Source organism: Zosterops lateralis (genome assembly GCF_965231275.1).
Source record: "Zosterops lateralis genome assembly, chromosome: 2".
In the NCBI taxonomy this organism is placed as follows: domain Eukaryota; kingdom Metazoa; phylum Chordata; class Aves; order Passeriformes; family Zosteropidae; genus Zosterops; species Zosterops lateralis.
This window is the reverse complement of record NC_139763.1, coordinates 113,872,608-113,897,345: the sequence shown is the minus strand read 5'-3', so window position 1 is coordinate 113,897,345 and position 24,738 is coordinate 113,872,608. Positions and strand designations below refer to the sequence as shown.

At 39.7% G+C, this 24,738-nt stretch overlaps 1 protein-coding gene and 1 long non-coding RNA gene across 3 annotated transcripts in view; both read right to left on the bottom strand.

The window, feature by feature from the left end:
- Window positions 1-3,698: 3,698 nt before the first annotated feature.
- Window positions 3,699-8,480, bottom strand: LOC310906151. The gene is made up of 3 exons (XR_014589360.1): window positions 8,313-8,480; window positions 4,834-4,909; window positions 3,699-4,579 (listed from the first exon to the last, which is right to left on the bottom strand). It is a non-coding gene; the product is annotated as an uncharacterized lncRNA (long non-coding RNA).
- Window positions 8,481-11,394: 2,914 nt separating this feature from the next.
- The window catches only part of CXADR (CXADR cell adhesion molecule), a 32,783-nt gene continuing 19,439 nt past the window's right edge, over window positions 11,395-24,738 (bottom strand). Inside the window, exons 7-8 of one of the 2 annotated variants that reach the window (XM_083854294.1) lie at window positions 24,368-24,554; window positions 11,395-12,014 (exon numbers count right to left, since the gene is read on the bottom strand). In XM_083854294.1, coding sequence (XP_083710420.1) covers window positions 11,973-12,014; window positions 24,368-24,554 — 229 coding nt within the window. In that variant the 3' untranslated portion in view covers window positions 11,395-11,972. Of the gene's footprint in view, window positions 12,015-20,146; window positions 24,555-24,738 lie in introns of those variants that run through there. The other variant, XM_083854293.1, reaches the window with a different exon arrangement.

Genomic DNA, 24,738 nt, shown 5'->3' with positions numbered 1-24,738 from the left:
GATGAGATTAGGATGAAATTATTTACTATGAGTGTGGTGAGGCCCTGGCAGAGGTTTCCCAGAGAAGCTGTGGCTGTCCCATCCCTGGAATTGTTCAAGGACAGGTTGGATGGGGCTCTGAGAAACCTGGTCTAGGGGAAAGTGTCCCTGCCCATGGCGGGGAGTTGGAACTAGATGATCTTTGAGGCCCCTTCCAACCCAGTCCATTCCATGATTCTATAATTCAAGCATCACTAAAACATTACATCCTGAAACAAGAGGAGCAGTAGAACTGAACCATGGGCAGAAAGAATTGTCTCCTGTCTCACAAATCAAGCTCTAGGCTGAAATGGACATTCAAGATAGAACCTTCAAACCAGTGTTTAAACCTGCTGCCAAGCAAAATGCAGCTTGGGCTGCTTCTTACCAAGCCTCTTCCCTCTCCTGAAAGTCTGGTTATTAAATTTACTTAGTGGTACTGTCACATAATCTGTCTTCTAGACACAAACATTGTCAAATACGGTTAATTAGTGTACAAAAATCCGTTGGTAAACTAATGTTCCTTAAAAAAAAAACAAAAACCACAACCCTGAAAAACAAGCAATGAATTGGCTCATGTTGGAGCTGTCTGCTGCATTGTACAAAGTGCCTGCTTCAATAGACAACTAATCCAAAGTAATCCTCTTTTGAGATCACTGATTCACCATCTGATTTGTACTCTGATTTGCACTGGGAATGCCTGCTGTGGCAAATTATTCCAAAGTGGCAGATTAGATTATTTTTCACTGCCTACACTTTGATCTCCAGAAACTAAGAGACAGCACAGACTTTCCAACAGCTGATGAAATAAAACTGAAAAAAATATGATGCACACATTTTTTTATGAAGTCTCCTCCTGGGAATAAACCTAAAATAAACATTGTGTTTTGGCAGTCATACCTCAACTATCCATGAAGGGAAGGTTCATAGATTAAAAGCTTTCCTTTTAGCTTTTCCATAATCCTATCCTCCAGCTTCCCATTTCCTCTTTCTACCTAATGATTCACAATTCTGCCAACCTCTCCAACAAATGCCTAGGTATACTTTCTCTTCTTTTGCTCCCACAGCTCTTGTTGCTGGAAGAATTCTGACCTGCTGAATGCTCTGGACTTTGATACAGGAAGCCTGGTTTGGAATAATCTTTCTATATTGCAGGGCCCCTCTTCAATCTGTGATATCTCACTGAACTGATTGCTCACTTGATTCCCCCTCTGTAAAATAAAGACAACTATCTGCCCACTGCTCCACCTCTCAGCATTTGGTTGTATTTATTATTATTTATTATTGTTTAGATTGCAGGATCTATGTGGTAGGACAGGTTTCTTACTGTTTTCCTGTAGTGTCTAACACAGGGACGCCAGTCTGGGTCAGAACATTGGACTCAAGCCTGCCACAAAATTAGCAATATTATTTGTTAGTGATAAGAGTGTGTTTAATACTTTAACAAAAGTTAACCTGAAAGAAGAACATTGTTAGATTTCTACCTTACTACATTCCTATTTCTTAACAATATCATAAAGAATAACAACAATGCACATGTTCATATGTGTGCGTGGTGGGTTTTTGTATACAAAATACTGTGGGGTTTTTTTGGTTTTATGGGATTGTTTTACTTTTGTATGGTTGTTCCATATTCTTCATCAAGTATTTCACACCCAAAATTGCCCTTTCATTAATTAATTCCAGCAGTTCAAGAATAAAGGGAAACAAAATCAAGTACCATGAGATACAGCAAGACTGCAGAATCTAGCACTTTCTTCATAGTTGCCTGTGTCTCTTCATCATCATGAATGTATATCAAGCCATTAATGTAGGGAGTCTTGCCATGTGGTTTTTTTCTCTTCAGTTACATAGATTAAGTTAACATTAACTAAATCCATAAGATAAAACAGGATTACAACCTGGGCATAGAGGAGTAGAGACGAGATAAAAGGACAGAAATATATTAATATTTCAGAGAATTTTGGATTCATGGCTATGACACTTTGCCATATCTCGTGAATATACAGGGTGACGGTCCCTGGATCAGGTACAGCAATAATATCAACAGTCATTTGAAAAACACTGACATCACTAATTAGCTTGAGGCTGATTCTATGAAGCCTGTCAGATTTCTTAGGTAGCTGTATGATATATCCCACAGAACTGATAATTGGCAAGAAGAAACTAACCACATTTCTCTCTTTGGTGCCTGCCAAAAACATTTTAACTTGCAAATAGCAACAGTTCCAATGAATATAAACGAATGCAAACTTGTCTTGGGAGGTTGAGCTGCTTATGTAGTGAATCTGATGGAAACTGATGTTTTCATAATGCACCTAGGTTTGACTGACAGACATTTCCACAGACAATCACAGCACATCCTTTGCATCACTTTTAATGAAGCTGCAGTTTTCATTCTTAGCTACATCTTGTTGCCTGACCAACAATGGTTTGGATTTGGCTTTCTTTGTTCCTCAATTCCAGTCAAATTAAATGGGAGGTAAAAAACCAAACCAAACCAAAACAAAAACAAAAACAACAACACAAAAAATTCCCCAACAATCCAGCAGCATGGAACTCAGCAAAAAGTGCTGAGTGCTTTTCTAGCCTCACCTCCCATAGATTCACTGCCTACCTAAATTGGGCCCAACAGAAACAAAAAAGGAACAAAAAGGTTCTTGCTGCACAAATTTAGAGGCACAGAGCTTCAGCAGCAGCATCTATGAGTTATGGCATATGTTGGCTCTAGCAGTGAAGCTGCTTGGCAGGGAAAAATGAACAAAACAAAACAAACAAACAAACAAACAAACCCAAAAAAGAGAAAGGCAGGAAGGTTAAAGAGGGGAAACTGGCCAGCAGGAAAGCAGCAGCAAGGTCCATGAGACTTTAGAGACTGCCTCTCATGCAGCAGTTGGCTGTGCTGAAGGTGATGAGGCCTTTTTGCCATTCTCTTCCAGTAGCACAACACACCAGTTCTCACCAGCCCAGCACCTCTGACCACCAGTCACACCTGGGTCTGCAGTGCATGGTAAGGTTACCTGGCCAGGGGACAGTGAAGTGAATGCTATAAACAAGTTACACATAGAGTTTCTAAGCAGTTCTGAAGTGGCATGAGCCTTTCTTCTGCTCAGACAGAAGTCAAACTGACAAGCTGAAGACAACCCAGCCTAAGTTGTGTTTTTGCTTTATAAATCTTATTTTTCAGGGCTTGTATACCAGAACCATGTTATCATGCCTCAGTTGTTCACTATGAAGACAAGAACTGGAATCTAAGCAAAAGAAGCAAAAGGACTGGTTTTTTGGGTTTTTTTTCTTTTTTCTTTTTCTGGAGGGTAGAGTTCAAATGCAGATTTTCTGAAAGTGTCTGTTTAACATAACATGCTGTTTGGAAATGATGCACTTATACCCCAATGAAGATCTTTCTCAGAAAGCTCTCTACTGAGAAATATGTTAAGCCTGATATTACTTTCTCCCATCAGAATAAATCAATTGCACAGAGAGAAAATCAGCCACACTCAAATGCACAGCCTGTTATATCCTATGAATTTCTACTGTGCCTTAAAAACAAGTAACAAACAAAGTGCATTTCCTATGGTGCTCATTGCTGGAGAGAATTTATGCCAATTACAGGGTTATATTAACATCTCTGGGAAAGCATGAATAATATCAAAGTTGGGCAACACTTTTATTTGGTCAAATATTAGCTCACATCCGTCATACTTTAGATAAAGGAAATAACAATTAGACATCTAGTTGCTGTTACATTAAGTATCCAGCCCTATTTTAGTATTATGTGAATGCTAACATGGTATTAAAGTAAAATCACGTAGTAAAATTGGAAAAAACACCTCAGAGAGTGCATAATTAAAATATATATATACACATGAAAGGTGTAATGTAAATATGCATAAATATGTATATGAATCTAAAATCCAAAAATAAACAGTGTACCTAAAGACATTTTAAAAATAGAATGAAGAGCAGCAACTTTAGCAGAAATGGTCAGACAAGCAATCCTAACTGCTTAAGATTTCAACTGCAAATTCCTCTTATTAAATACATTTTTCCCTGCTCAGCTATTGTTTTATTGCTGATTCTCAACACAAGCCTCTCTCCAGTGATGCACTCCTGAATTCTCACTGTTTCTGAGCATGCACATTCCCCACACATGAATCATCTCACAGTAGGACAGACTTAATCCTGATTCTTCTGCATGGAAGCACAGTGCCCAGCCAGAACACTCGGCACGGAACAGAACCCGACACCACTCGCAGGGTAGGACACATCCTCCATCTTCTTCCATGCATTCCCTTCCTCCAGGCAACTCACTGACGTGCCAAAATGTGGCTCTTTAGTGTAATACAATGAGACAACAATTTACTCAAGTACAATGCCTTTTATGAATAGTAATAGCATTGTCTTAGGTCGAGCAACAGTCAAGCTTACTCTCCAAGTAAAAGGATGAGTGGAGTTGATCCTCAGTGGATCCTGCTCTCTAGGAGGCAGGGAAAGTGGTTCTGAATCCCATTTTCCCCTTGGTCCCCTGAAGCTCCATGCTGTGTCAGCCATTATCCTGCTACTAAAAGTAAAAAAAGGCAAAACATGAGTTTTCTGTCCATTTACAGCAGTAGTCAGGGAGTCTGGGAAAGCTGAAAACCCTCACTTTTGCAGAAAACTCTGATGTCACAAGGCATTCAAAAACCTCCAGGACCCCTTTCTGGCCCATACCACCACTGTCTCCTGGATGTGGGTGGAAGAGGAGCCCAGTGCACCCCCCTGATGTCTCACAGTTGCTTTCTTACATGTTCTTTTTAAAAGAAAGACTAAACTTACCATAAAATTACCATTTTCTCTTCTTATCAGCAGTGTAGAAAATCATGTGTAACGATTTTCATTACTATACTTCATGCTGCAAATACAGGATTTTTGTTAGCATTTCCATACGAACTAGGCCAAGAGCAGCTCCTGCAGAGGTCTGCACACCAGCCATTGGAATGTATCTTGTGACATCGACAGACCTGTTGCTTACCACACCTTTGCTCTACCCAGGTGCTTCCCAGCAGCATCTCCTCCTCTTCTGTATCCAGATGGAACAGCTGAAGGTATTATCTACCCACCTTTCTGCTAACAGATTGTTCTGCTGCCATAGTAGAAACTGTATACACACACACTCACCAAATCAACCCCAGCAAAAGCCCACCCAAGCTTATTTAATCCATCCCCATTAGTTTCTTGCACTGAAGCCAAAGCAGAGGCCCTAGAATGACAAACAGCTATCAGATATTAACACTGGTCATTTAAATACAGCACTGAGAGATGATAAAGGATTCCTCTTTCTTTAAGGAAAAAACCCCTCAAAATTCAACTCCCAAAAATATTTGAGCAAAATGTAGGACATTTGGTATGTCCTAGGAAAGCAACCACCCCACCTCCCCAGCCTCCTGCAGCACATGGTCAGGAGCAAGAGCTTGGAACTGTGTGGCAATCCAAACTTCTCACAAAAGGCCAAGATTTTGATCTGGGGGAGAGGCAGCTCTGGTTCACCCCTGGGACTAGAACCACCCAGGATGGCAGCCAGCACCACAGGGCATGGTGTCCATGTTTTGGGACTGCATGCTTGAAGCAATTTTCTGACCAACATTTTGCATGTGGAGGGATTATGACAGGCAATTCTCACTGTCAAAGACAGTTAACCTTCTAAAATTTTGTTCTAAGATTTGAAACTAGCCTAGCTACTTCTAAACACACCCATCACAGAAATGCCTAGTTCCTGATTTAAATGATAAAAACATGGATAAAAATTACGGAATTATGGATTTTAAAGTGTGAAACTTTTTTGTCTGTCATAGAACAGGATTTGGTTAGTGTTAGTGCTCCCCATCCCAATTTCAGCAACTCACTCCTTTGAGGAGTTCTGCAAGGTTTCCATGCATCTCAACTACATGTTAGTGCATGATGTGAGATTTATTAGAATTTCCACCTTCTTTTCCATTAACCTCAGAAGCAAGACTAGTGGAAGTTATGGAAAAGCTTGATTCCTGACAAGAGGAAAAAGGAAGGGAGCACTATTTCTCTGTAAGGACAGCAAATTCTTATTGCATTAATTATGACTCAATCATGAAGACAGAGAGAAGACATTGTCAAGTTAGATACTCAGAAATGGTAAAATGCAGAAGTGACCCAGTGTTAATGAAAACAGCAGTAATCTCATTATTATATTTTTGCCAGCCCAAACTTTCTTGGCTTATGTTTTGATAATTGTAATTAATGTCACTTACTTTGTAACAGGTAGATTATTCATAAAGAACATGGCACATACAACTCATTGTAAATACGTTTGCATATCCAGTGTCAGCTCACGTCAAGCTGCCTCCTGAGCTTTAATGCAGCCTGCACTGTATTGCAAAAGGAAGCCATTCAAAATAAATTACTTGAGATTCTTAATGTATCCCATTTTCCTATAAACAATGGAAGTCATATGAGGAATAGAAATGAACTGGAATGCAAGATGCTAAAGGTGAGCTATGCTATGTTAACAGGGTTGTTAAAACCCAGTGAGCTGGGTCTCCAGCATGCAGATTTCAACAAGCAATCTCTGAATGTGGCATTGAATTATAGTGAAAGATACTGGGGCTTCCTTTTAAGTAACGATTTTCCTCTTTACCTTCCACATGCTACTGGAGTTGAGACTGAAGTAAGTTATTTCCCTTTGTTTGTGTTTGGCCCATCTATATTTTGTCAGTAACACAGGAGAGCTGGAGCCTGTGAGGGAACTGCAGTGGCAGTCACTACCTGCACGGCTGCTGAAGCCAAAGGTGCTCTGCTGTCCTGGGTTGCAGTGTAGGATGTACACAAAGTATTTATTCTATTACCATCTTCATGAACTGTTGAAACCTGGTGGGCTAGTGTTTTCCCAAGCCCCCTGCCTCTTCTGCTAATGGCCTTTGGAGTGTCTTCTGCTAATGGCCCATTAACGCCTTTGGGGTGTCTTCTGCTAATGGCCCATGAATCACAGGTAACTCCCTCCAGGGGTTATCTCTGTTAATGGGCCATCAAGGACCCATTTCACACTTCTCATGCTATTGTGAGATGCTCTGCCCAGGGGGAGGAGCCAAGCATTCTCACCTGGATATAAGCTGGTATGTGGGACAGTGCAAGGGCACTTATCCACTGGATTCCCAGAGGAGCAGGGCTGCCAGACCTTTCTACAGGATCACTGCTACAGGAAGAGCACCTCACCTGGACTGCTTCCACCATCCTGCTCAGGTTGTATTCTGACTCTGTCAGTGATCCTTCGTGTTATTGCATTTATTTTATTTTACTTTTACCTTTTTACCATTCTTCTTATTAAATTATATCTCTGACTTGGAGCCTCTCATTCGTTTTGCTTTCAAACCACAACATCTGCCCATGTGGATGCTCCACAAGGTGCCTTAGGAATTACTTCAAAGTCACAGGAAATAACTGCATACATTTTCTGCAAGCTCACAGCTGAAGACAACATCAGCATTATCAACTACCATCTCCTTTAAGTCTTAAAAAGAAAGTGGCAAGCACTGCTGGTGTGCTTTGTTCTGGCACTGACTGGAGCAGGATGCCCTGGGAACACACTCTGCATCCCTACAAACACCCAGGAAGGCAGGCAATGGGATGTACATGCAATATCATGCAAGCTGTGCGTCCTACTCAGAATAAAGGATTTCTGCATGTGGTAGGAGGGTAGAGGTGGCTGGAAACACCAGTGCCAAAAGCTGAGGAAGTCTGTAGCTTTGAGCACCACAGCTGAGGATCAACCTTTTTTGAATGCAGAGAGAATTTGGCTACATGCATCCTTTTTACAGGATCACAGAGCACTGAAGCTGGAAAGCTCCTCTGGAATTTGCCTGGGCCAAGTCCCTGGGCAGAGCAGGGCAGCTAAGTGCCTTGGGCCCTTTTAGCCCCACTGCTGAAAGTCGTTTGTTGTCTGCCTTTTTCTTGTACTTTGATCCTTCTTTCCACTTTCACACTGCCTCCTTCCCCTGGTGTCAGCACAAATACCAGTGCAGCTGCCTGCTGAACTGAAGGATGAATGTGCCCGAGTTCAAACTACCCTTCACCATATGTAAGCAATTTTAAACCATATTGTGTCTCTGATGTGGCTCACGGCAGCTGCACCAGTGCTTAGCTGACAAGAGAGGAGGGAACCCAAGGCCAGGAAAGAAGAGTCAGGACAGGCTGGGGCAAGTCTTTCTGCAGCGTACCAAATGCTGCCATTCAAAAGGCACAAGCCAGGGTCATGATTGGAGGCTTCTTCATTTAATGCAAATACTTACAGAAATCCCACTTCAGACGTGGATACAGCTGCAGCAATGTGAAACTGGCATAGCTGCCGAGCCTGTTGCAGCCACGCTGCCTGCAGGGCGCTGTTAGAATCCAAATCCCACCTTGAGCATGGGACAGTTCACCTGGTGAGCTGCATGGCTCATCTTACACTGTACAGAGCACACAGAACCAACCTCAGTAAGGACACACTTGTTCCAAAGTTCCACGTGACTGAAAGGCCTGGCCACCAGGGAGAAGATCCCAGGAAGCATGAGAATGGCTGAGCCCAGCACTGCTCCTCAGACACCTGCAATTATCATGGCTTTGGGAGACACAGAACTGTTTCTGAAGTGGTCTGAACTAAATGGAGAGAAGGAGCAGCTCAGTCTCACAACTCCCATTTGGTGGAACAATGCTGTATGCAAGGACGGAGGGAAAGTACTTCTAGTCAATCTCTTTGCAGCAAAGATACAGCTGCTATTGGTGACATTCAGGCTTTGTGACTCTCCAGGTCTAGGCCAGCATGCAGAGATTCTTCTGAGTGTGAACAGGAGCACAGCTACCAAACAAACATATGCTTTCTTTGTAACAAGCAAGCCCTGACAAGAAGTAAAGTAGGTGAAATGCACTACTTCTTCTCATTTAATAGTGTTGGCACAAGAGTCAGGGAGTTTCCCACCTGCTGACCATGTGTGACCAACCTGTTCTATGTATTACAAAGGATATACGGTTGAAAAAAATAACTAATACCAAGTAAAACTTCTCCCTGATATCTCCAGCCACTCCAAAACAGCCACAATAATCTATAGAGGCACAACCCCCAGGCTTAACCATCTGTCCTGGTTTAGGATAAATTAGGGGAGAACCTCCAAAGGAATCCCCTAATAACAAAACCTCTACCACCCCTCCCCCAGCTCTGGGTTTGGGAAGGAATTTCTCAAACAAAGTGGAAAAAACCGGTTTATTGACAAATGAAAAAAACACCCCCCGACACAAGGGAAAAGGAAAAAAAAAAGCTCAGGTTACTGTGAGGGGGAGGGCGCAGAGCTTCTTTCGGCTTCTTTCGTGGGCCCCGGAGATCCTCGGACTTCTCAGGTCTGGTCAGGTCCAGAGCCGGTCAAAACTTCGGGGAGCGGGGGAGAAGGGGAAAAGAAAGGGAAAAGAAAAAAAAGTGGAAACAGCGAAAAACAAGCAGTGGAAAGAAAAAGCAGCGGCGAGTGAAGCGAAACGAAGCAGCCGAGAGAGAGAGCAAGTGCCAGCAGAGCCAACAGCAAAAAGTCCCAGCCCTCCCCCCGAAAGGGGGGGATGGGGGGGGACGGAATGGGACAGCTGTTAGACATAACAAGGTAGTCCACGATATGGGATAGGAGGCACCGTCAACCCAGAACACCATCCTATCTTTCAAGCCTGAGGAAGGAAGGTGGCAGAGAACAGACTGAGAGAGAGAATAAATCTTCAGACTTTCTGTGTGGCATCAGACAAACTTTCAAACTCATGTCCTGCTTATACCACAAAGTTAGCAGCCTGTACTTGGTGACCTCAGCCAGGGTTGAATTCTGGACTAACTGCCCAACACAAAGCACCTTCCAAAAATCTCAGTATCTGGACATCTAGTAAGAACATAGGGATTAGCCAAGCAACTACTCAGAGAGATCACAAGGGAGTTTTACAATTGCTAATTTCTTGGGGGGGGGGGAAAACCCCACCACCAAAAAAAAAGCAACTTTCTTTGCAAAATTGACACAGTTTTACCTTCAATGACAGCAATTTTATATATATATATATTACAATATATATATATTGATTTAGATCGGAATTTAAGTACAAAAAAGTTTATTTCAGTTATTCCTTCAAGGACATCCTTTAGTGCAGCACATTTTCCAAACTTTTCTGCAGAAAAAGAGTTCTACAAATTCACTTTTTAAACAAAACTATCAGCTTGCATAGTTACTCCTACCTTTCTCTGACTGTCAAACACCAGCAATTAACCACTTAGATGATGGTGGTCATTAAGAGCAGGACAAGACACTTTCTCATCTTATATGAAGCACACAATAGCAAAAAAGGTAAATTCTGTCTACAAATTATTACAGAACATATACTGAAGAGAACAGGCAGTTGCTGTTCCTTGACAAGGCAACTTTCATACCAATCTCAATGGAATTTTACCCTGATTAATTACTTGCCAGATTCACTCAGAGACAAGTTTAGGCAGCAAGGAGTCAAAGGAGAGAATAAGGAAGGAAATTTTGGCACAAAGACAAGTACTTCTTAAAGGCAAAGTATCTTTTCTGTAATTACAATGTTGAATTTAGATTTGGAACTTTTTTTTTTTTTTTTTTTTAATTGGCTACTTGAACCTGTGCTATTTAGAAACCCTACACACTTCTATTTTTCTCAAGAAGTTATTCCTGTTTCCTTAGGCTGTTTTACTTGAGTGCTCATGTGCAGTGACAAAACTCATTAAATGGAACTTGTGCTTAACAGCATCTGAGTTTATTCCAGAATTAGATGCGCTCCTCTCAAAAAAAAAGCCAAAATAATTGAATAACTTTTCAGCATTATAACCACCAGCTTCACAATGGATTGTGATGTGGCTGCCTTCAGACCACAGCATAACACATGCCCCTAGATTAAGGTTTAAATTAATAACTATGTATTTACAATAGCTGGAAGCCAGCACCGGTATTTCTCAAGAGCACAGGCAGATGTAGTTAAAGGCAGGTTTGAGTCTACACGTGCTCACTGCTACTGCCTAAATTCCCTGTGTGCTCTGATTTATGTGGACTGTGGCAGGTAATGGGTTACCAAAAATGCCCAAGTACCAGCAGGGTACCACGCTCCAAAAACTGATTTAGTAAATATCAGTCCATTAGATCAGATTACAGTGGTCTTATCCTTACATGGTTAAGTAAATTAATATTTTCATTATGAAATCAATACCCAAAGTCTTCACACTGCAGGAGGCAATGGAGACCCCATAACCAGCCTGGTTTAAAGAACATACTCTTCTTCCCTCTGGAATTTACTCCTGCACGGTAAATTGGGGAGCAGAAGGAATAAGGAAGTGCACAGACATGGATTTACCCCACCACCTGCATCAACAGATCATGCTGAAGCATGTGTTAACTGTACCATTCAAGTATATTTTATTAAGTGTTATAAAATATATACAATCTCAAAACACAGCACATTTTGTACACAGTTTGTAAGCCCTCATGAGTATCACTACAGCATTCAATAAAAGACACACTTCCTTATGAAATCAGCAGACCAGAAAGCTAGGAAAACTCAAAACTACTCTATTTCAGATTACAATCTCTTTAACACCCCACTACTTAAGGCTATATTTGTGCTACCTGAGTTGATTGTGTTAATTTCAAAATTTTTTGCATCTCCAGGAATGGGATGGGGGAAGCAGAAGGAAGGGATGGTGCAGTCTTTTCACAGCACAAAAGTAGAAAGAAAAACGTCACGAGTGGCTTTGTAAACTTTGCATTAAAAATGTGAAAAAGAAAAAAAAAAATTGGTACTTACAAAAGTGAATACAGCCTACTTAAAAATCTTGAATCTAAAGTGAGATCAAGTAAAAAATACCCAGCACTTCATAATGTACTTCAGTTTCACCATAGTGGAAAGTGATGCAAAAACTGATGCCTGTTTCTTCGTGTTTATACCACTGTTATGTCACCAATCTTGTGTGCGATGTCATACTACAAAAAGAAAGAATATCATTAATCTACATGAACAAGAGGCTAGATACTGTAGCATACGGTCATTAAATGCACTATTCAGATAATCACCCAACTCAGGGTTATACCTGACAGCAAAAAGATGCAGTGGTGCAGAAAATTGAAACTTCATTTAGCAGTGGACTATAAATAACTGGAAATTTAACTTGACAGGAAATTTTCAGTATCTCATGGATTTCCCAGTGCAGACCTACTGCATTGCACTTTTAAAGCACCTGTCAAAATCCACCGAATGTTTCATGCCAGTGACTTGGCATTGTCAAAGTACAATGCAGTTCTGCTGTTTACTGCCATGAACACTCAGTTTTCTCCAAGTGCCTCATCCCAACCTGCACACTTGCTCATTTCACCACTTGTTTAGAAATCAGTTCTAGCTCCTTTGATTATTGTTATTGACTTTTCTGAGGATAATGTTTTGTACAAAGATAATTTAAAAATAACTGTTGTTTTAGTTACAGTTCTCTATCAGCTTTGTACTTCTTTGGGTCCATATTCTAAGACTGGTACTGTAAGAAAAATGATAACTCAGCATTTTTGTCACATCTCCATGCTACAAAGTGCACTTTCTACATGCTGCCATTACCTAAACGCTGCCAACAGTCACCCGTATTAATTCTGCAAACATGATAATACGCCAGAAAACAACTCTTCCTAACTAATAATCCATAAATGTATACGGATGTATTGTGTTTACTGGAAACATCTCATTTTCTTACCAAATTTCAGCTTATTACAGGCCTTTATATAATTACACCCATCCTCACAGATTTTTCAGACATGCCTCAATGCCACAACAGTTTCTCCATAAGGCCAGTAATTAAAACAACTGACTCAGGCCATTTCTGCAACATCTCACTTTCTTCTTTGCACACTGTCACACTGCCATTAGAATTACACATCAAATGGAATCTTCCAGTTGCAAGTGACAGTAAAAGGAACTGAGTGACTTCCCAAAACTTGGCTTGGAATAGTAACTCAAAGCAGCAGCAAGTTCTGCTTGGCAGGAAATCATCACCTCTGACTTCTTTCTATTTCAAGCCATTACCTGGCATGAGAAACCTGCTGTTCTCTGAACTTCATTCAGGCTATTGTTCACATAATTATTGTTCCAGGGAATATTAAGAGCTGCAGTAATTGAGACTGAACACTGAGATCAGAAGTGTCCTTTTTGTATTCCTGTCTGCACCATGGATTGCACAATGCTGCTATTTCCACCTCTTGCATTTATAGTTCTCAAGTTAATAACCAGCAAGCATGTGCCTTCTAAATAAATTTTAGCTGCTCCACACACAGTTCATTCTATCCTATTCTACCGGAAGAGCCTGAGGAAACAGTGCTCTTACACTCCAAAACATCTATAAATCCAGCTTTTCTCAGGCAAGAAGAGGTTCATGTAATGATGTCTCTCCATCAAGCTCCTCTGCTCCATTTCATGAAGGAGTCAGGAGACCATTAGCATACCCTGCTTATGGAGAAAATTCTGCTACATGACACAGAGATGAGCTGGGACAGGGGAATAGTCCTTCATACCCCAGGTGTTTGGAAAAGCAAGTGTTCTTTAAAATCTCATGCTTAAATGAGCTAGAAAGGCAAACACAATCTGTTCTCCCTTGCTCCGCTGCCGTGATACTTCCAGTCTTGATTTTCTTTGCCTTTCCTTCTCATCCAAGCAAATCTCTAGCAATTAAAAAAAAAAAAAAAAAAGTGCAGTCTGGCAAGTGAACCTTAGCATGCAGCTAGAGGCTGTTCATGCAGCTGTGATAAAGAATAAATAAATAATAATAATAATAATAATAATAAAAAAATTAAAACATCCACCCCTCCAGTGTTGTAACTTATAAACAAGATGTGGTAAGTCCTTTGGATCGTGCAAGGAAAACTATGAGTTAATAAGAAACTACTGTCTGCCCAGGTACTTGCAACCATAACCTCATTAAGTTTAAGCTGGAAAACCAGGGGCCAAGTTTGAAATACACTGTATGAAATGGAGTTTAAAGTGTCTCATGCCTAAAGCAGAAGCGAGTAAAACTGGTTAGGAACAGAAAATGTGATAGAAAGTGACAGTAAAAAGAATGACCCTCCACAAAAGCGTGATCAAAAGAACATACCACACTCAGAAAAAAACAAAAACCTGCCTAAAACTCTGTCCTGCTCCAGTAGTGAAATCCATAGCACAGGCTGGAATAAAAAGGCAGCATGTGATAGAAAGAGGAAGGTCAGGCAGCAATATTAGGGGGAAGCTGTAGGCGAATCACATAAAACACTGAACACCAGGTGATGCCAAGGAGATTTCCAGCTCTCTGGTTATATCTCAGCCTGTTGCACACAGGGTTAGACACCTCCAGTGTCAGTAATGGTGAAGGAAAATGCCCAACACATCTGGAGTCTGTATTTCATTCTGACAATACCTTCCAAGACACCTACAGTGAGCAGCAGGGAAAAGGTGGTGAGGGAGTACCAAGTGACCCAGTGGAGGGATGAGGACACTACTCACACACATTGGCAATGGGCTTTGGGGGATCTCTCACCCTCAGGAAGCCCCATAAATGGGATCTGCTCAACTCCTGTTTTTCCTACAACCTGAAATACTCAAGGAGCACCAGAAGTACTGAAAGAGTGACTCCTGCCAGGACAGAATTAAAAACCAGGAAGTAGCAGGGGACAGAGACAACCACAGATGGTCTCATCAAGACAACTATCTTTAAATACATCTGTTTCAAAATTTCCTAAGATTATGAAAGAAATGGAAAAAAGTACTAGATGGGCATCTGGTGGACTGAAAAGACTCACCAAGAATAGCTTTAAAACAAATGACAGTGTGATGGGAAAACCCTAGTTCCAAAAGTCACAGAGTCAACAGAAGACTCCATTCTAACAGCTATGAAAGATGATGAACCAAGAGGAAATGTCAACGCCAATAGAAAATTAAAACAAACAAACAAACAAACAAAAAACCCCAAAAAAACCCCACCACCCAGCTAAGTCATGACAGAGCCAGGACACCAACCCCAACTCTCCACCTCATTAATCAGAGTCCTCTGTCTTGGGATTCTTTTGTTATTGTTTTTATTGCTGGTGAGTGAACTTCTGTCAGCCATGTCAGGCTTTAGGATGTTCTCGGTCTCCTTGCCTGTTCAGCAATTTTCCCTCCATGTACAAACTGTAAAGCCAGCAGCAAGTGAACTAGCTCATATGGTTGGCACAGACATGAGATGTTGACAGAATTAAATTCTCATGTAGAACGTAACAACCCAATTTTCACTGTCAGTTGAAATCCCAGCTTGCTCAGGTAACACCAGGGGCAGGGAAACTATGATAATTTCTAATAGGCAACAAAAGGGACTGTTGAGCATAAAGGCTGCAACCCTCCTTCTAGCCCTTTCATCTGGGAATAATGGATTTTAGTGGGTTAGGTGAGATTCCTGCCTGCCCACCCAGTTCAGATGTGCAAAGATCATACTTAACATAATACACCTAAAATACTTCAAGTAGCAACATAACCTTGATTTCAAAAACATAGAATTGCTGTCTAGAACTTTAATGCCTTTCTAGTAGGCAAATCTAGCAAGATCACTGCTGTAGGTTATCTGCAAAAGAATCACAATTTTCATTGTCTTGCTGCTAAATGAAAGCCAATAGGCACATTGATGATCGAGCTGAGGATTTTTTCCCCTAAATGAGCTGCAAATGAAGAACCATCATTGGTGACCTTAACTTCGGTCTGAAAAATACTGACATTTTAATGAGCAGCTTTAAAGTCTGCTTCATACTAGGCAACTGGGAAATAGTTACACCTATTTTTTTGGTAAATAAAAGGGATGTAGAAGCACGTACTTCAATCCCAGCAACAGTGTGTGTACAGATGATACAGTGTATCTCATCACAACTGTTAAAACTTATAAAAAATTACATTCATAACTCACCTATACATTTCTAGAGCTTTTGGTTAGAACTTATCAAAAAATAAATAAATTAATAAATAAATGAAAAAAGGTTTAACTGATGCAGATTTCTCACTTCAATTATTTTCCTGAGTAAACAATAAGAAAATAACCATCTGGCACCTTGGAGGATTCCTCAGCTTTCTGTTGGGAAACATTCTTAGAAAGTCACTGCAGAGCACCAAACAGTCAGTCACATTTAGGTACAGAGAGATGGGGACAGAGGCTGCAAAAGCATCAGCTGTGGGAGACACTCATGATTCCCAAACACAGCATTTATTATTCTGTTTCCATACAAAACACTCATATTTAGCTTTTTGGCTTTTTTTTTTTTTTTCCAAATGGGCTGGAGACAGTATGGGAACCCACAGCATTTTTTTTGTGTGTGTTTTAAACACAGTGAGTTTTCCCATCTTAAACAGGAATACAAGACCATTAAATTAAATAGGCTAGCTAAAGAGGTCAAACCACAACTCAAGTCCAAAGCAAAAGACACTGCAATGCCTAAGCAACTTCTTGAATTACAGAGTACGAGGACGAAACCAGGGCAAGACCAAACAGCTCATTTCAAGCTGTGTCCTTTTAGTAAGTCTGAATTTTTCTCATGTACCAACAAGAGAGATGGAAGAATATGTGAAAATAAACTAATTGCAAGCTTTATTTTGTATTTTACAGATGAGATGAACAGTTTCTGGTCTTGACAGTTACAAGATCGGAAGTGACATGGAAGAGCATTTTATTTATCTGGAGAAGTGCAGTGCTAGCAGCCACAACATAAGCTTTTTGACGTGTTTCATGAACCACCAGCTGTGCCCCAGAATTGGCATTTTCTTTAACAGTCAAAACAATTCAGTAGTTTTATGTATTCCCACCAGTTGCCTTTATTCCTAGTCTAAGATATCAGCTTCCCTCTCACCTGAGCTATTGAACTGGGAAACAGCTGTAGGAGAGCAAGATAAAATTAATTTCGGATTTCTAAGTAAGACACAGGATAAGTGTTTTGACTTCATCAAATAGTTTCTTGGAAACACCACCCACTCAGCTGCCTGAGGAGTCATCTGTGAGTGGCTGGAACTGCAATCAGAGCCCTTAAATATTGGGAATAAATGCTCTGCTGCACACTTTACCTTCCTTGAAATCTGACTAATCCCAACTGCTGTTTCACAGGTAAAATATTACTAAGTGACACAAAATAGGGAGATTCAGATCCCTGGATGGGATAATAGTTTCAATTACAAATCACTGACTAGGACAAGTCACAAGTTGTAAAGAGCTGTTACTGCACTTGTACAGCAGCCAACTGGCCACAAGAAACAAAAGCTCAAGTTGCTTTCCTACTCACACAGAACCTGACATAATTGGAAGCTATTTACTAATGGCACCGAATTACTTTTATAGCTCTTTACCATCTGATTCAGTACTCCTTCATAGCAAATTCTAACCCAAGTGACCACCACACGCCTGGAGATGTGTTTGTGTCCAGCGCACAAAAAAGCTGAGCTGTCACCATTTACCCCATCTGGAGTGTTCAGGAGAATCTACTTTCTTCTGCCTCTTTATACAGCACTGTTAGTAATAATATAACCAGAGACATCACCTGCAGAAATTATGGATCATAGGCAGAGTACAAGGCCCTGCAATTTAAGCAGTGAATGTTTTGCAGACTCTGAAGACCTCTAAGCCAGATGTTGCTACTAACCAGAGTAGGGAAAGACTTCAAGAAGCTGGAAAGTTCATGCACGTTTCCAGAATTCCCATCCCTGGTACAAAACTCCACAGGAACTAATCAGACTCACTGCTTTCCTCTCCCTGTTTTGCAATTAGGAAAAACTCTCTGGGAAAGAGAGTACAATACCCTTCAGGTACAGCACTCAGCTTCTGTCCTGCCTGCAGCTCCACGGCATCCAGCCCTGGAAGTGGGACAACTGTCAAGGCATCGCGCAGCTCCCTGCACTTCCCAATGGACACGCTGTCTCCAGAGATTTTTTTCCCTCAAGACAAAATTAGATTAACATCTGAAAGCACATAATTTTATCTTTGGTAATGTCTCTTCTAATATCGCCACTTTTTAAAACTGTTACATAATCAAGTTGTGTAACCAACAAGCTCAAATTCCTTACAAAGCTGCTCCCCTCCCCCGCTCGATCCATCCATCAACCCTAGCACCATGCAAGGTTCCTGTAGGAATTCCACTGCTTTGTTTCCCAAATAATACAGTGCAATTATCCTTCATTGTTTCTCCAGACAGCATTGACCAAAAGAAACTTTATTAAAAATCAAGAGCCAAATAGCAGCTGCTGCTACTAAATACTGTTGACTTTGTATATCCAAAGCAACCTGACCTTTGACAGCTGGAAGCTGAAGTCTTCAAAACACCAACTTACAAGAGTGATACTAACTTTGATTTCCAATGATACAAAAATCAAAAGATATTTAAAGGCTCCCTATTTACAGAAACTTGACTTTGAATGGAAATCAGATTCAGGAACAACACAATCCTCCAGGCCAGTTTTCTGCCAGAGTGGTTATTTTATAAAATTAAAGGTTCATACTCTTCTCCTGGTAGTTGTTCCTGCAACATTCTGCAAAAAGCCTAAAGCAAATTAAGAAGAGCAACAGAATAATTGTTAACTCAAGTACACACATTATTTTTATATTAAGATGCAAGTCTTCATGTTTTGAGACATCACCTACAATCATACACAAGCTAAAAGTAGTTTTAGAATAAGCTGAGATTTGGAAAGGTAGGCAACATTCATAGCTTTGTTTCCTCCTATTCTTGTTTCTGCTACTTAATCAGCTCTTTTCTTTACAAAGTATTCTGTTTTGTGAATTTTACAGATAGGAAACAAGGCTAAGTTGATGTTATTATCTCCTTTTTAGAAGAGCCTAGCAATTAATTGCCTATCAGTATAATCAAAGAGCTTTGAAAGAACTCAGGCTGCTCCATCAGGGAAACAAATGAGAGACAGTAAGCTCAAAAGACACAGCCAAGATGTTCAGAGAAAGAAACAAACATCCCGGCCTTTTATAACATTTATCCAGGCATTGTCTCATACACATATAAAGGACCACAGAAGTCCTTTATAAAGGATCTCTCTGTTTTGTTAGGACACTCAGGAAAGTTCCAGCTGTTTTGCTGGAATTCCAGACAAGCTGGAGGTAGCACTCAGCTTCTGGTTCACAGTCACCTACCCTCCAAATAAAAGACCTGAGGAGCAGCTGAGGCATGCAAGAGCCATCTGTGACAAAACTGCCACTCCAAGTTAAACACCTCCATCCTTTCCCAAGACTTGACATGAATGTTAAAAAGAGTGTAAGAAAGCTTTTCTAGAACTCTATAAATAGAGACAGATCTGAACGTCCATTTTTTTTATTAGGTTTCCTTTGTTATTTAAGCATGAGCCTTAATTTGAAATTAAAAAAAAAAAATCCTGGAGGTTTATCCACCATTTAACATGTGTACACATGTTTTGGGTTTTTATATATACAAAAAAGTGACTGGAACATCTGGCCTGGCCCAGAACACATTAATATATGAAGACAGGCATGCATTATAACATACGAACATGCATACATTATGAGCAAATGTAAGCTAATTATGCTTCCAATGATATGAACTGAATACATGCCAGACTTTGGATCTCCACCCAAGATGACATTGGAGAAATCACATTAATCTCAGGTAAAATTACAAGGACAATAATCAGTTGGTTTGTCAGAGTATCCTGAATCAGCTTCATCAAAATTGAGAGAGATGCAAATTAACACATTAACAATAAAAACCTAGAGCATTTTATCAACATACTTTGAGTGCTGTCAACCTGCTTGTTTGAACTTTAAAAGATAAAGATTAATCAGTTTCAGGAATTTTTGTCTACCTAAAATAAAGAGGGATGAAATCTAATCTATAGTTCCTTTCCAGCTTTGTTTCAGAATAACTATATCTACAATTTAAAAACCCTACCTAAAAGTGCATCTTTTAAAATATCTAAAGCTTTACTTGCCTTGGAAGCAGGGGGAAAAAAGCAATAAATAAAATTATTCATGCCAGTGTGGTATACACAGCCATATTTATTGGTTCACTTCCAATTACATTAAGAAAAAGCTGAAGCCATATACAAGTGCTGCTTTAAAATAAAGACAGACTACTGTTTTCTCCAACAGTTTTATTTCAAAAAGTACACAAGTCTGTCATGGAACTACAGCATTTTAAAATTCTGGATTTTATTTTTTTACAAACTCACTCACAATACCTGTATTTTAAAATACCATTCCCCCAAAAGTGTGAATATAAAAGCTCATACTGAAATTCATATCAATGTTCAAAGTCCATGCTTTGTGCATGAGAAGTGTAACATAACATCACATTTTGGATCCCAGGAAGTTGTTTATTGCTCTGATTTCAGCTGAGCTATATCTCAGTGCTAGGGGACTATTCAACAAAGGGCCCCAAAAAGCACCTATAAAGTGTATAAAACAAGGTTTAAGTGACACAAATAGCATAATATCTTCAGACTGGAATAAAGACCTAGAATGATCCCGAATATATACACTGCTCAGAACAAAACTAAAAGCTTGTCAGGGAAACCAGTAATATACAATATTCAGCATTACAGAAAAACTTGCAATTCAGAAGTCTTATTTGCACTATTAAACAGGAAGCATACATCTAATATGAATGAGACTATCAAGAGCTGAGAAAAACGTATGTGTTGTACATTTCTTTCAAAAGTCATGTTTCACCCCTCCAACAAGGCATTTCTGTGCACCACACAGTTCTGAAGTATTTGTTTTTAGGGAAGGAAGTTTCACACAAGTATCTTTAAATACCCACTGCAGAAAGTTGATGGAAAATCTTGTAAATGTATGGACAAGTGTAACGTAACCTCCACAGTATTACAAGTCTAACGCTTTATTCACACCATGCTAAAATTGAGGGGTTTCTTTCTATATATAGTAGTCCTCAACAGGCAATTTTACAGTCATGACACTAACTAGAGGTTTCTTGAGCTCACTTAAGAGTATTTACACAATGGTAGCATCCTCCCTCCCTCCCTTCCCCCCAACCCCTTAAAAAAAAAAAAAAAAAAAAAAAGAGAGACATTAAAAATGCCACCTCCTAACTGGTATATCAGCTTATCAGCTGCCATGACTTCCTAAAAGCGTTCTGTCAGCAGAGCTCTCTGTCAACATCGGACACCTCATGTGTTTAAACCAGTTCATCTCCCACACAGCTAGAAATTACTGTTAAAATATAGTAGCTACTTTTGAGAATCATAATCTAGTGTAAGTGAATCATCTAGTGACAAAAGAAATAATTTATAGTAGTAGTATTATGTTTTCATAGTAGTGTTGCATCCACCCAAAAAGGCATGATGATAGCAACTTGAGGCAGAGTTTTACCCCAAGTCAGAGGTTCTATATTTCAGATAAGGACTGTGTCAGATTCCATTTCTTTCATTTTTCCATGCAATTACATAAATAGGAAGACACTGTCAAGGCTGCCAAGCTTAACAGCCAGGCGCTGAGGGCACATCAGGCTCTCCTTCTGCCCATTTATTATTCTGCACAAGTGGACAGAGCATCAAGCACGTGTAAACTCTGCTCCACGTGCTTTACTGAGAAAGGTTTCTAGGGCTTACCTGACTATAAGTTACAGGGTCTCAGGCCAAACCAAAAACAAACAAAAAATTAATTTATAAAAAAACTGAAACCACAAAAAAACACACAGGTCCACAGATGGCTTAGAACCAAATTTAGTAGGTTTGCTGCCTGGTTCTTTAGGTTTATAGCTCTCTCTCAGTCTGTGATTCAGTTTAGTCTTGCACTCAAACTTGTATTTGTAGAAACTATATCCTTTTCATTAAGAAAGGCCTTAGTTTCAAGGTAAACAATCAGTGTATGATTAACATCTTGGAAATCTCTTCTAACACAATAATTGGATGTAAAAAGATGTCTCCTCATCTATAGTTCTTCAGAAGCTATGTTTGGCACATTTACTAAACCTATTATTTATCACATAAATAAAAGTCAATCATCCCTCTATTTGGTACAACAACTGAAGAGCTTTCAGGAACACAAACACTCAAATCATAATTAGCAATTGAAGGAGTAAAGTGACATTTTGAAATACAGAACAATACAGAGAGAGACACTGAAGTTCACATCCAAAAATAGGCATGAAGAGGTATAAATAGTACATAAGAATCAAGAAATCAGATCACAGTGTCATGTTTTAAGAACTGTACCATCTAAGCACCTGTTCATACAGTATGTTTAGGCACCAGAAATTTCATAAAAACTGAAGTTACAATCAGGCAAAGTTTATTGACAAGGCACACATGAAAGATAAAAAATTTGATCTCTAACAGTATCAGTTTACAATCTAAAAAAGTCCCAAATTTGTAAAACTAATTCTATATTACTTAATAGCCATTCAAGTTTCTAAATTCAGTATGAAGGGTATGTTAAAATCATGAACTTGTTAGCGCTGTAAGGAGCTTAAAGATGACCTTGTAGCAACCACTGCCATGGGGAATTTCTTTACATTAGTAGTGCCAGCCAAAAATTGTGCACCTATTTACAGACAGGACAAGCATTTAGTAGTAAGCCAAAGAATTCATCACAGATCTGTAGGCAGCTACAGATAAGCAGATACTAAACCTAGAAGTCTGGGGTAATGTTGTTTTCTCTCACTGTTGCTACACACAAATAATCCCAACATCTTTCAACAGGCTATTCAGATATTTCCTTCATCAACATCAATGTACATACTCTAATGCACTTACAGTTTTCCAAAATACCTTGCAGTTCAACATCTCTAGCTAGAGTAAGCTAAAAGAGCTCTCCCCACACTGCTCCCCAGCACAAGATAAAGAAAGTAGAAAACAGGAAGGAAAAAATAATTCAGATTCAAACTGCACTGAGTTAAAAATGGAGCTTTTGCAGGTATATGACAACAGACATCAGAAGCCACCAGAATTCCTTAAATACGTGTGAGAGTAAGACAAGGAATTGTTGTGTTTCTCCTGTATTGCTTTAAGTTTGCAAAACTGGGAAGAAGCGTTTCAAATCTCACAACATGAGATTTGTATCAACAATTCTGGGTAGTTATTTCCTCTCAGCTACATGAAACTCTTGCTTTTCACAGTCTGAACATTGGTTCAGAATATTTAGAGCTGTTAAAGAGGCAAGAAAAAACAAGCTTTGGACTCCTTGAAATTCAGAAAATGCTGTCAGCCAGAGAGAATCTTGAACAAGGACAGACTGCTTCTTAGCTGTGAGAAAAGTTGTTTCCACACTGGTTAGAGCAAGAGGACAGTCATCAAATACCAGTTACTTATTCAGGTTTCATCAAGTCCCCATGGAGCTTCTAGGAAATTGCTTGGGGAAAAAAACCTAAGAGCATTGCCTTAGTATCTAACCAGGTATTGGAAAATGCAAGGTACAATTAACTTAAAAGATACATTTATAAATGTATTGAGATACATTAATTCATTCTTACTGTGACAGTAACAGCTGGTCCTAGGTTTTAGAGCTTAGATACCTCTACCAACATCCTGATAGGACCTTTTGCACTAAATAACATAGGAATTAATTTCTGACAGGAGCAGAACTAGTTACTGTATAAAAAATTGCGCTTCAAAGAACCTGCAAGGTTTCCTGTCACACTTCCACTCACTGCCATTTTAAATTCAGAACAGATTAATTAAATTAATTGAACCAATTAAGTAACTGTCTGGCCCTGCAATAAGAGCTCAAGTATTCCAAACAAACATCGCCAGGTTAAACAACCATATAAATACTCAATTTGAACAGAATTCAAAATAATCCCTGGTATTTCAGCCCCCTGCAACTATACCAGACAGTGGCCAAGTTAAAATTTCTGTTATTCCACAAAAGAATAAAGTCTCAGGAACTCTGAGAAACTTCATAGTCTACACATGAAATGCTTTTGTTACTTCTCACCTGTAACAGTGTCTCACTGTTACACATTCAGAACTGTACATCAGCTGACAGTGTCAGAGCCTCCTCAGCAACCTACCAGAGGTCTAAATACCTTCAGTGTCTGATATTTATTTGTGAACTTCAATGCTTTTAGCAAATAGTTCAACCGTCATATGCAAATAAGTTTAAAATTAAATATGAGAATTGGTGGCTTTTCAAACTAACTTGTAAATTTTCTTCAAGGAAAATTTCATGCCAGTGTTTAAAAGAGGGATGGAACACAGTAGTTTTCTCTAATACTTACGATGAACACTTTCAAAAAACAGCTTTTAAATTAATATTTTATACTATCGACCCATCTTTGCTTTGTGCTGGAATCATCACAGGAACAGCTCCCATCCTACTCAAATTAGGTGCAGCTACCTTTGAGGGTGCAAAGGCTGGATTTTGAGCAGGAGTACGTTCAAAGTCTTCACTTGGGACTTGGCTGTATGGAGTTTTGGTATATGCTTCCATGTTGGAGGGAGACATTGAGCCCAGGGAAGAACGATTGCTGCCGATGTAGCTGCGAGCTGTAGAACTGCGACTCTTTGGAGGTGGAACATCTTCTCTGAAATGAACAAAAACAACAACAACAAAAAAAAGTCAGTTATAATACAAGAGTTCAGTCACCATTACTTTAAAACAAATATTCAGTTTTGTTTTTTTCTCTTCTAATTCAGTAGTCTAAAATATCCTTATATCTTCCTTTAAAGTAACATAACTCTCCCAAAACCCTCAATATTCTTAGCCCC